This window comes from Balaenoptera borealis (genome assembly GCF_965194805.1).
Source record: "Balaenoptera borealis genome assembly, chromosome: 3".
Classification (NCBI taxonomy): Eukaryota; Metazoa; Chordata; class Mammalia; order Artiodactyla; family Balaenopteridae; genus Balaenoptera; species Balaenoptera borealis.
The window spans coordinates 40,379,851-40,393,288 of NC_138866.1; the positions used below are offsets into that span (position 1 = coordinate 40,379,851).

The 13,438-nt window shown below is 35.4% G+C and overlaps 1 protein-coding gene across 9 annotated transcripts in view; it reads left to right on the forward strand.

Moving 5' to 3' along the window:
* Positions 1-13,438, forward strand: part of LOC309626115 (protein SIX6OS1) — a 233,849-nt gene that overhangs the window by 140,500 nt on the left and 79,911 nt on the right. For all 9 annotated transcript variants that reach the window (XM_082386564.1, XM_082386556.1, XM_082386561.1 and 6 more), the window contains 3 exons: positions 8,863-8,924; positions 9,022-9,078; positions 10,086-10,212. In XM_082386564.1, the coding sequence (XP_082242690.1) occupies positions 8,876-8,924; positions 9,022-9,078; positions 10,086-10,212 (233 nt within the window). In that variant the 5' untranslated portion in view covers positions 8,863-8,875. The remainder of the gene's footprint in view (positions 1-8,862; positions 8,925-9,021; positions 9,079-10,085; positions 10,213-13,438) is intronic.

The window sequence follows — 13,438 nt, forward strand, 5'->3', positions numbered from 1 at the left end:
CAAGACTTGTCTTCAGTGACTGGAAGTTGAGTAGGTCTCTGAACCAACCCACCAAATCTTAAAAGTTTATAATAGGGGCCTTAACTGGGTTCAGTCACATATACAGTCCAGATGGTCTCAACAACACCTCACTCTCTTAAGGCTTCATCCTTGAAAATGACTCCCACTGTTGGAATGGTAAGCAAAGTGTACATTCCACGGACAGAGGAGGGGGTGAGGAGCTTCCAGTTGCCTGGGTCCAGCTCTTGGGTCAACTGGCGGTCACGTCCTCTTGATGACCTCCTGCAACAAGTTTCATTACATAGATTAATTTGGGATAAATTGCATCTTTACAGTGTTGAATGCTCCCATTCAGGTACATAGACTGGCTCTCATTTATTCAAACGCTCTTTTATGTCCTTCAATAAAATTTTATACTTTCCTCATGTAGGAAAAACAGACATGAGAATTGAAAAAGCATCATGGCTTGCGGTTATTATTATAAAGGTCTTAAGTCCTATACAACTCTGTGGATTTTGAAGGCATCATTGTATTACAGCATGGTACAATAATTAACATTTACTATTGTTTAAAATGAATGAGGAAGTTTTTCCGTTGAGTCCCCCTGAGTTGGCAGATATAGATAATTGGAACAGGAAGAGGAGCAGAAAATGAGGTTAGAGCTTGAGGAATTGTCTAGGGCAGGGTCTTGATAATTGGCCTTTCCTATCTGCCCCCTACTCCTGTGAAAGCACCCAGACTGAAGCCTAAGAAATAGTCTTTAATGAAATTGAGTGGTTAGCCTGGGAGGGTATAGGTCTTTCAAAGTGGAGAATTTATGCTTACTCAGGGCTTAGAAATTATGCTAGTGCATTCAAAAATCAGTAAGGAGCCTGAGGGATTTAGTGATATGGTAAAGAAGACATATGGTTCTTCTGTATACAGGGGGAAAAAGTACACTTAGAAACTCTAGGGAAAACAAAATCTGTATAAGAAATCATGAATCAAATGTGAAACAAATGAAAATATGGCATGATTATAATCAATTGATGGAGACTAAACAAAGAAAATTTTATTGATTTTGATGCTTGGAAATTTTTTTCTTTTAGATTTTTTTTGATGTGGACCATTTTTTTAAAACAAATTTTGTGCCACTTTGGTTTTATTTTTTAATATTTAGTTATTTATTATTTATTTGGTTGCACTGGGTCTTAGCTGCGGCAGGCGGGCTCCTTAGTTGTGGCATGTGAACCCTCAGCTGCGGCACACGAACTCTTAGTTGTGGCATGCATGTGGGATCTAGTTCCCTGACCAGGAATTGAACCCGCACCCCCTGCAATGGAAGGTGAGGTCTTAACCACTGGACCGCCAGGGAAGTCCCAATGCTTGGAAATTTGATGCAAGTAAATTTCAAATGGCACGTGTAGTGACACGAAATTTCATCATCTCTACTTTTCTGCTTTCTTTAAAAAGACTCTGTAGGTACAGGCAATATAAACCCAACTTAGGCTATCTTGAATGAAAAGAGAATCTCTTGACTTACAGAACTGACTAGCTGACTCTTCTATATCTTGCTTATGCGTTCATCTGTGTTGCCTTCATTATAGGGCAGGTTTTTCCATATGGTGAGAAAGATAGTTATCACCTGCTCCATCTTTACAAGGTTTTTGGAGTTCACCAGCTCAGAGAGACAATTTTCTTCTATTATTCTACATGTAACAGTTAAGGAAAGACTGGCCTCAGTGGTGGAGTGCTGTGATTGGCCAGGCCATTCCCTACCTAGTCACATGTCCATTTCTGAGATCAGAGCCCTGTGGGGGCTAGATAGTAGTGTTACTGATTACTGTTATGAAAGAGGAGTTCTGTTGTCTGAGAAGGGAGTCTTGGATGTCCTGAGAATTTAGCTCTTTCTAACTGATCAAATCTTTCTTGTGAGCTTCTACCCTGCTGGATACCAGGGGCAGTCAGGGGGACAACTTTAAACTTCTGATAGATACTGCCAGTTTAAAAGTTTCTTTTAGATAACTCAGTCTGCTTCAGAGGTATGGTAAATCTTTTAGATTTCCTTTGCCTTCCTCTCTAAAATGGCATTTTAATGTATGGGGAATGGAGTAAAAGTGACTTCATTGTAAGGTAGATGGGGCTTCAGATACATTTGGTTTTCTTTGGATCCTTTCTGGTCTCTGCTTTGGAATGGATGGTTTTACAGTATGGATTGGCCCCATACAGCTTTTTGGAGTGTTGAGCAGCCACCTGTTGCTAGAATCTGGGTTTCTAGACATTTACCTCTATGAGTGAAACACCATACACCTTGTCCTCTGCCTGTACATTTATAAGTAGTCTCTTCAGTAAAGTCTTATCACTTGTATCATCTGGGGTGATTTTTGTTTCCTGCTGGAACCCTGACTGGTACAGAGTTGCTGACTGACTTTGAATTAAAGGTCACTGAAGTCATTGATTTAATATCCCCAAACTATCATCCAATCACATATGTGTATCTCTATGAAAGTAGTCATAACTATCAATATCTGTCTTCACTGTCAAATGGTGAGGTTTTTGAGAGCAAGGACTTTCTTCATCTTTATAAAACCAGTGTTTGTTAAGTAGTACACACAGTGCCATATACTTCAGGGAAAAGGAATATCTATAATAGTCAGGGAAGGCTTTCTTGGGAATTGAACTCTGAAGCATGGGTAGATCTTGACTGGATCAAGGAGAGAAACTTCCCAGTTGGGAGGAACATTGAACACAAAGCCATGGAGGCTTAAATAAACATAGTGTCTTCATGGAGCAGTGAGGGAATGGCTTAAAATAGAGAGATTTTGTTGAGAAATAAAGTTGAGGTCAAATTATAGAAGTTCTTAAAATAGTGCAGAGGCATTCCAATTTGAAGCAGAGGAAAATATAATCATTAATTTCTTTGAATTATATGAGAATCATGATGAAATGCATGTAAGAAAAATCAGTATTGTTATAGGATGGAATAGGAAGACTATAGAATAGATCAAAGGGGAAGGGTTGTCCCCAGCCTGTTACAGTAATCCAGATGTGAAATGATGTAACCACTTTTTGAGCATTTACCATTCATTCATTTATTCCTTAAGGTATCTGTTGAGTTTCTATCATGTATTAGGCACTCTGCTAGGTGCTGGGGATAAAATGGTGAGCAAAAAAAGAATAAAATTAAAGAATTATGTGACATAAAGGATAGTATAATGAAGAGTAAATTAAAATTTAAAATCCCACTTAATAGGATTTTAGAAGTAAGTAGACATATTTGAGGGAAATAGGCTTGCACCAAGAATAAAATCAAAGGTACATGAACAGTAAAGCAATGAATGAGTCAGATTAATGTTAAATGGCATCTACAAGAACAAAAAAGGCTGTTTTTTTTAAATTTGCCTAATATGGTTTGCACACACTTGGAAACCTACTAGTGTTAGAATTACTGTCAAGAAAGGTCAGCAGAGTTGTCAGACAACTACCTATATTTTATTGACTTGGTAATTCAAGGAGGTGATGAAGGTATAGACCTAATTTGACCAGGAAAGTCAACTAATTTCAACACAGGGGATCAACTGAGAAAACAAAGGAGAGGTTTTTGTTTTAATATTAAAATGTAAATTTAATCATACATATTTGAAAATCCTGGCACACTTTAATCCTGTTGTTTTTCCCACCGACCTGATTTCTATTCATGTAAATAAGTTTGTGTTAGCAGATTCACATTTCTTCACTTCCTATTTTATGACTATTTTCCCTATAAGGACTGTTCTTAGAATGAAGTGGCATTTATTCCCTTGGAATTGCTTGTGAATTGAATTAGGACTATAGCCATTATAACAAAACACTGCTGTAACCTATTCTTTGTGGCTGCCAAGATATTTGTGTGTGTTGGGGGAGGGGAAAAAGGGGGGCCTGTTTTCATGGAGCCTACAGTATGGTAGATGAGATAAATATTTATACAATAACTGCACAAATAATTTAGAATTATAACCATGTGAAAGGCTATGAAGGATAAGTACAAGAACTTTGAGAGTTGATAATGGGCATTGCTGAGGCTGTGATACTTTAGTTGAGATTTGAAAAATGAGTAGGAGGTTATTAAATGAGGAAGGATAGAGCATTCCAGCCTGAGGAGCCAGCAAGTGCATTGTCCCTGTGATGGAAAGACTCATGTTAATGCTGGATTTCAGGAGGAAGATAAAGTTGGTATAATATGAAGAAGCAGAGATAGATGGGGACAGGATCATAAATGGCCTTGTAAGCCATGATAAAAATTTTGCCCCCTATTCTTAGAAGAATAGGAAGCCATTGATGTGTCTTAAGGTGTGTGTGTATGTGTGTGTGTGTGAGAGAGAGAGAGAGAAAGAGAGACAGAGACAGAGAGAGAGTCAGAGTATAAAATTTGCAATTAAGAATTGCTCTGTTGAAGGATGGATGATTAATGGACAAGAGGGCCAGAGTAGATATGCAGTAAAACCATTTTGGAAGCTATTACAATAATCTAAATGAGAGAATGATGGTAACTTGGCCTAAGATGGTGGCAATTGAGATGGAGAGAAATGGATGGATTTGAAAGATATTTAAAAGGTAAATTTGGTAGGATTTGTGATGGATTAGATATGGGGGATGATAGGAGAGGAAGGCTGTCAAGGATGATGCCTAGGTTTCTGGTATGTACAGCTGGATACTGATCCCATTCATGAAAAGAGAGATGATAAAAAAGGTCCAGGATTAGTGGGGGGAACACACGAGTTGTGTTTTGACTTATCATGTAGGCAGTTAGATATGTGGGGTTAGAATTCAGAGGTTAAATATCATGGAAAGTCGCTATTATTTTTGACTTCCCAGCATTTAAATCCGCTTCTTATGTTTGGAGAAGTTCATACCTTAACAGTCTGAAAGGACAAAGTAGTGGAGTATGGGCCTAGGCTTCTCTAATCAAATGTACCCATCCAAAATTTTGGATTGGGAATAAGTGACACAAAGAAGTATGCCCTAGGAAGAGCCCCCTCTGGCAATGGTGGCAGTTGAAATAAGGTCAAGTTTTTAGGGCGGTTGTGGTACTGAAGCATCTTGTGCTGGTAGTAGTGGTGTGAGCTGCAGCCTGTAGCGCTTGGTTGTGATTGGTTATCTTGACCACCAGTTCTGTAGGGTGAGTTTGGGCACTGCTCCTTGCTATGCTGCTTCCTTGCTAGAGCTTGGATCTCAAGCTATTCTGGGGATTTTGTGTTACACAATATCCTCTTTAACAAATTTGGTTTTTGCTTAAATCAGCCAGAATCAACTTCCGTTATTTGCCACTAAGGACTTGAATTGATACTAGAGGTCTGTGCTAGAGATACACATTTGTGAGTCATATGTATAGCAGTAAGCTATAGACAGGGATGAGATTACTTAAACATAGAGAACAGAATGAGAGAAAAGGGCTAGGATTGAGCCTATGAAATTTATGACAGTTAATGATTGAGTAGAAGAGGATGAATCTGAAAGAGGAGATAGAAAAATTATTAGAGATAGAAGAAAAATCAAGTAAATACTGTGTCTTAGAAGCCAAGATGTAGAATTATTAATTCTCACTTTACATTTGAGGAAACTGAAGTTTAGGTTAGAAACTTGCCCAAAGTTTTGACTTAACAAATAACAGAACCAGAAGTTGAATCCATATCTAACTACAAAGACTATTTACAGAGTTGACTGGATGTATACAAGGGATATATCAAAGAAAAAAATCAACAAGATTTTGTGAATAATTATTTATAAGAGGGAGTAATGAGTCATGTAAGATACCAACTCTTCATGTATTGATTTTGTGGAGAATTACTCTGCCACTGAGACAGCTATGTCAGAGGGAGAGGAAGAGACGACTTTGGATTTGGATCAGATTGAACCCAGATTGATGGAAAAGCATGAAAATGTAAATATTGGATAACTCTCAGATAATAGGATACAACTGGGAATATAGATTTGGGAGTTTTAAGCACATTTTGAATGAATAATCCAAAGAACATATAGAAGGGGGGAGAGTTAAAGAAAAAGCTTAGATAAGAGTCTATAGTTGGGTAGTGATGGTGAGAGGGAGAGAAGTAGAAGCCAAAATCAGAAGGGCAGGCAAGAGAAGTGGGAGAACTAAGAAAGTAGTGTCTTGGAAGCCAGGGTTAGGGTTGCAGAGAATTTTAATGGGACCAAGTATGGAAGAGAGTTAGGAAAAAAAGAGGGAAGGATAAGACTGAGAAAAGACCATTATATTTGGAATAAAAATATTTTATTGATTATCTGAGAAAGCAGTTAAATGTGATGGGGTACAGTGGTTGAGTTGAAAAAGTCAATGAAGAAAGGAGTGGAAAGGAACTGTGGGTAGCAGACGTGCTTTCTATTGATAAATATAGCGGTAAAAGTAACAGTAATACAGTGCAATTAGAATGGGCAGCAGTTTTAAACTAAGAATTTCTTTAGATTCTGATTTACATGTGTGGAGCAAGAGGGGAAGTTGCTAATAATAGGTAGGGAGAGATTTTAATGAGTTGTTAGGATAAATGCTTACCTGAGTCAACATTCTATAATTTTTCAAACAGAACATTATATTTCATTGAGGGGATTTAGACGAGAGAATAAAATTTATTATTTAAAACTCTCCAGTAGATGGAACATCTTCATCTTTATTGCTTTTCCAGAAGGAATTTTCACAATGGAATAAGAGGTAGTGGAGTTGGTAGAACTCAGGTATATTTTTATGAGAGTAATTAGGATATGCATAAATGTGAATGTAAATGCAAATAAATTGATTTTCAGGTCTCAGTAAGGTGGTGTTTCTAGGTTTCCACAATTTTACATAAGAGAATCTACTATTAAGTTGAAGTGGATCAGCTCTTTTGACCTGTCACATTTTCTTGACAGTCATAGCAAAGCAGTGCTAGCAAGACTAATGATAATTTAGCCTTCATATCCATTCTCTCATACCTTCCTAAAAAGGGATAGCTAATAAATATAAACAAGTATAAGAATAAAGCTTCTAAATCTCTCATGTCATCAAATTTACATTAAATTAGCCTTGATGACTCACTGTCATTAATACTAATGAGCAGCATTACATCACATTACAATAAAATTGGTTATGCATATATGATCTGAAGTACTTAAGCAAAAAAATCTCTGAAAGTATCTTTTTCATTTTAATAATCTGTGAAACAACTTAGGTTGTTGGGAATTGAGGCAACTATTTACATCATTTAGTATTAAAAACATTTTCACCAGAAATATACCAATCATGAAGGCAGTTTGGGGGACTATTTGTTTAATTATTGTGAACAAGTTATAAACCATAAATAATTTATAAATTATAAATAAAGTCAACTCTTTATTTCACCTTGTATATGCAAAGTCTAAGAGCATAAATTATCCAAAGACAGCATTTTGGACAGAAAATATTAATGTGCATTTTATTTGAAACTAAATAAATGAGTCACTCTCAAAACATTTTGTTGAATGAAAACGTACTTGAATTCTTATACTTGCTTTTCAAGAAGTTTTGAATGCTGAATGCGAAATTGAATTTTGACGATTCGAGTGGTTTTTGTTGTCATGTTAAAAGTTAATATCAATTTTAGTGCTGTTCTCCACAATATATTTTAAACTGTTACTTCACAAGCGGAATGGATAGCCTTAAAAAAAAACAAAAAAACCAGCCCCTGACAGGTTCCCTAGCCTGGTTCTAGGGCTTCTGACCCCAGCACACCCTTCTGGGGCGGTGGGATGCTGGGTTCTCGCTTCGCCGCGGGAGGGAGGAGGGAGCGCCGCCGCGCAAGTCTCGCGGGGAGTTGCGTGTTTCTCTTCAGCGCGATCTGCAGCTCACGCCTTGGGCTTCGCCGGGCCGGGTGGAACGGAGCGGGGCCGAGCGGGGTCGAGGTGGGGCTCTGGTCGTTCTGTGTCGCGACCTGCTGTAGTTTCCTCGGCGCTCGCGACCCTGACTAGAGTCTGGGATCGGGGAAGGAAGGGTGGGCGTTCGGGTCCCAGAGGGGCCGCTGAGGTGGGTGGGAAAGAACTGCGTGTGGCGGTTATTCTTTAGGCAGGCGGCCCTGAGGGGTTTGGGGGGCTGGCGGGCCCTGTCCGCGAAGTACGACCGGAGGTCGCGTTCTGGGGGCTTCCCAGCGCGTGGCCTCGCCCTCGGCCACACTGCCGCCCGAGGCTTCGGGGGCCGCCGTGTGGCTGGAGTGTCGGGGACGGACTCGGGTGAGGAGAAGCGAGTAGGCTGTGAAGGTAGTCGGCGAGCGAACTCCCCGCTTCAAAACGCGCGGGAAGAGTAGCTCCTCGACTCTGCGGGTAACGAGTGATCCAAACCCCGCCGTACGCGTATTTTTTTTTTAATGCGGCTTGGTAGTCCAGTGAATACCTCCACTTTTGGATTCTCGGTGGTAAATTCTGAAGTGTCGAATTGCACGGTTCCTGTAGGTTTTACTTCGCTGTTTGTGACTGACTTTCTCTAAGAATTTTTCTGCGTGTAGTAGTACACACGCCGAGAAAAGACATATTCAGAGATATTATTTCTTTTAAAGGCATATCCTTTTAAGAAATCTGGATGTCCGTGGACTCCAGAACATCCAATGACTTATGGCACGACCATGTATAAACAATTATGAAGTTTCAGTCATGCAACAACATTCAATTTATTTTATTATAGATAACTGTATACATTTATTTTAATATATATAACGACTTTCATTTATTAAATACCTGCTAGGGCTCTGCCCAGTACCGGGATGAAGGTGTCTCTTCCCTCCCCACTTCTTGCTCCACCCACATTTTTCTGTAATAATGCTATGTCAAAAGGTTGTTTTTAGAAAACCCTTCCTTAGAAAACCCTTCCTTATTATTCTTTTTTAGCAAAGTATCCAAGATGAGTGACAGCCTATTTGTCAGTTTGGACAGACTTTTGCTAGAATTTGGTAGGTATAAAATGGAAATAAAAAGTAGATAACTATTTGTATTATCATTGGACATTTTAACAATGAAATGAAGTCACAAAAGAGTAATTTATTTTAGTTTTCCAGTATGAGCAAGATATAAGTACTAAAGAAGATATGATTCAACGAATTAATAGTAAGTAGTTTTGCATGACAAAGATGTTTTTATTTTTTTATGGAATGTAAGATATTATGCTGTTGCCTTGTTTAGGGTAATTTATAGTTGGCATTAGAACTTTTCCCCTGGTTCTATCTAGTGACTAATAATGAGCTATTTACCCTAACTATTTTTTCAATAATTTTCTGTATTCAGCGTTTAATTATTTTGTGTTTAAGAATTTTGTTCTAAGTAGAAATCACCCTTAATTAAATACAATTGAAAATGTTATTTTTCTCAAATAACACAGGTTATTTTAAACATTTGAGTGAAAATTTTAAAATATTTTTAGAAATCATCAAAAGTCAGTGGCCAGGATTAATGGAAGCCACATTTTCAGGAATGCTAATTATGAAAATTAATATTATGAGTGGAATGACAAAGCAAATTACATAAATATAGTATTTTAAGATCCTACATAAAAACTATCAAAAGAAACTACACTCATTAATTTCTTAATAGTTCTGAAAGGTATTATAGAATTTGGTTATCTTTTCTGCAGCAAAAAAGAATATTGGATATTAAGAATTTATTTTAATCTTTTTAAGAAATTACATTTTATTTTTAGCTTGTGTTTACTCACTATAACAAAGAAATAAGTGAGTTGAAGGTGCATTAAATAATGACATGGAATTGATGAATAGAAATTCCACATTTGTCAAAAACAAAACTCTTATGTTAGTATCATATGAGTAAATGTTTACATGAACTCATAGCATCATAAGATGCCATTGATCTTAGATATTACTTAATCCAGCCCTCTTACATTAAAGATGTGGGACGGGGACGTTTATTTCTCTTCAATCTAAAACACTAATTCTTAGCTTCTGGGTCTAGGAGCAAGCCTGACTCTGGTCCTGTGCTTTTTAGTATAGGGCCCTTCCCATCTCAAGCCTCACTTCCTCTTCATTCTCTGGTTCTCCTTTTCTAGGTCAGTTGCCATACCTTTTTGTCTACTGTATTTATTTTGAATTTATGATTTCCAGAATGCTTTGAAGATATTAAAGAAAACAAAGCGACTATTTGTAAGATACATGAAACTATAAATACAACAGATGAGGAAATCGGTCATTACTGTAAACATAGTAAGGAGATCAAAGACAACTGTAGTAAGTGAGTATTTTAAAGAAACTTTCAATAGTTGTCATTAGATTCTCTTATTCAAGGTTTTTGAGTTTATAGTTGAAGACACTGTTGCTTTAAAGTAGTATTTTATATTAGGAAAATGATGAATCAAGTCTTACATTTCCTTGTTACATGCCACTGTAAAAGGGATCACAGAAGTTCCAAAAGAAAAATAGAAGAGCTGTAAGATCTCTCTAATTCAGATCCACTTAGTCTAAATACAGTATGTTGAATAATCTAGGCTCAGTATAGAAAATTCCTATTAGATAAATAAATTTGAAATAATTTCCATCTTTGAATTTTCAAGATCTTATTTTTGTCTAAGGGAACCTAGCCTAAAATTAGTAGCTTTTCAAAATAAAACTATTTAGTAAGTTAAGAATTCTTTCAGTATAGCTTCAGGTTCCCGATTCTAGTAGTTACATCTATTATAAGACAAACATTTTGAAACAAAGACTTGTTAATGGAACTTAATTGTATGGACAGGTACTTACAAAAATAAAATGTTTAGTTTTCTGTATTTAATTTTATGTGGATCACTGTCTTTGTATTAAGTACTATATTAAGAATCATATTTGTTTTAAAATATTTTGTTATTTAAAAATTTCATAAACTTTTTGGTTTTCCCTCATTACTTTTTTTATATTGGTTTTAAAATTTTATAAAAGTAACACATGCCTAGTATAAAAATTCAAAGACTATACAAATATATGGAGTAAAAAGTTTTTCCCTGCCTGTAGTCCCCATCCCCACCCTGTCCTCTTCGTTACAGGTGATCACTCTTAACAGTGAGTACCCTTCCAGACCTTTTAAAATATATATTCAACATCACTATTACATATGCTTATATATACATCTACCTGTATATCTGTCTTTCCTTTTTTAAAAAATGCGATCATACCATACTTATTTTTCAACTTGTTTTTTAAATTTAACAATATGTAATGTAAATGGTACTATACATGTAATGATTATGTATGGATTGCATTCTTTTTTTTAACAGCTCCATAGTATTTTATAGTATTGATGTATCCTAAGTTATTTAACCATTCTCCTATTAATAGACATTTAGGTTATTTCCAGTTATTTCCTATTATAAACAACATGTACAGGTATCCTTCCATATTTCTAGACCAGTTGCTATAGAATGACCTCGTGGAAGTGAAATTGCCAGGTTGAAGAGTATGCATGTTTAAATATTTGATAAGTAATGCCAAACTGCTCTCCCAAAAAAATTATACTAATTTATACTTTCACCAACAATATATGAGAGTTTCTATTCCTCACACCATTGCTAATACTGAAATTATCAATGTTTAAATTTTTTGGCAATCTGATCAACGAAAAAACTACATATTGTTGAACTTTTTCTTTTAGTTTGATTTAGGTTTATGGTAGTTAAGTTTTACCAGTGGTTTCCCTCAAGTAGCTGCAAAGGGTGCTGGAAAAGTACTGGTATCTTCCCCGCAGAACCTACTGTGTCCAAGATGTACTTTACTTTATACAAGATTATTCTCTGCTGGGTTCTGAGGGAAGTTAGTAGGATCTGTTGATTTTAGGATCCGTTGATTTTAATGCATGAATACCTCTAGTTCATGATTTCAGCATGCTGGTTAAGAGGTTTAAATGTGAAATATGAATTCATGAAAGTATTAGAAGAAAATATAGGTGACTATAATCTTTGAGAGAGGAAGGCCTTTCTAAGTATGTCATCAAAGGTAGAAACCACATAGGAAACAATGGATAAATATGACACATGCAAATTAAAAAGAAAAACACCTCAAAATGATACAAAAAGCAAAAGCATAAGGTAGGAAAATGTCAAAGAAGGGTTAATTTTTAAAATATAAAGTGCTTGTAGAAATTAATAAGAAAGAGCCAAAGTCCCATTAGAAAAGTAAGCAAAGAAGGTAAACAGGTAAATACCAAAATGAAGAAATGTATGTCTAATAAACGTGAACAAATGCTCAATCTTACTAATAATCAAAGACATCCAAATTAAAGCAATAATAAAATACTATATATTCTTTTGCCTTTAAGTTTTGCAGAAATTTAAAGAAGGATAATACCCAATGTTGGCCAGGAAATAATAAAATCACCTCTTTCATACACTGTAGGAATGTACATTGGTATATACCTTTTGGATGACATATAAGTATACTTTAAAGGCTTTAGAAATAAGCATGACTTTTGATTAAACGGTTCTATTTCTGATAATTTTTCGTAAGAAAACAATTAGGCATTTTCTCAAAGATGTAATGTACAACAAGGTATTTATTTCAACTTTTTTATGATAGGAAAACATTGGAAGCAACTCAAATGTTCAACATTAGGTGATTGTTTAAATGAATTTGGGTATATCCATATGAATGAACAGTAGGCAGCCCATTAGTTTATAATATAAGTGAATATTGACATGGAAAGGTGTTAACAGTATATTACAAATTGAACAAAACATTAAAACAACATTCATAGAATAAACTCAATTTAGTAATTGTGTATTTATGTATAATTTAAAAAGTCTAGAAATATGTACATCAAAATGGTTACAGTGAATATCTTTTCAGTGAGCGTGTATTTCTTATGGAATTTAAAAAATATTCAGAATGTATGTATATATAACCTTTGACCTTATAATTCCATTTTGGGGAATATTGCCTTAAGGAAATGATTGTAAACTCAGACAAGTGTTTAAGTACAAGTTCTTAAGAGAAACTTAGACTAACCAAAATGGCCAACAATATTGGAATGGTTAGATAAATTGTGTAATATGTTATATTTATTAAAACCTTTACAGTGAATTCTTAGTGACAAAGAAAATGTATATATTGATAGTTTAAAAGTAAGTGATAAAGGATGGTATGTTGTATATGTGAATATGAACTCAAAGATGTTAAACTATATACTTATAGTAAAATCTGGAAATAATTTATTAAAATAATATCAGTATTAGTAGTTATTATTCAGTGTTGAGAATATAGATGATAATTATTTTCTTATGTATACTTTTCTGTTCTTCCAAAATGGGTATGCATACTTTTTGAATCTGAAAAAATAAAAAAGATTAGAGAAAAGAGCTAGAGGAAATATTTGAACAATACTTAGAATGTAAGCTGCCATGGTGTATACTTAATTTTAGATTTTTCACACTGGCAACATTTTTCGAGTCATGTAATAAAACAAATGTATAAGTTGAATATTCATTTTATTCTTA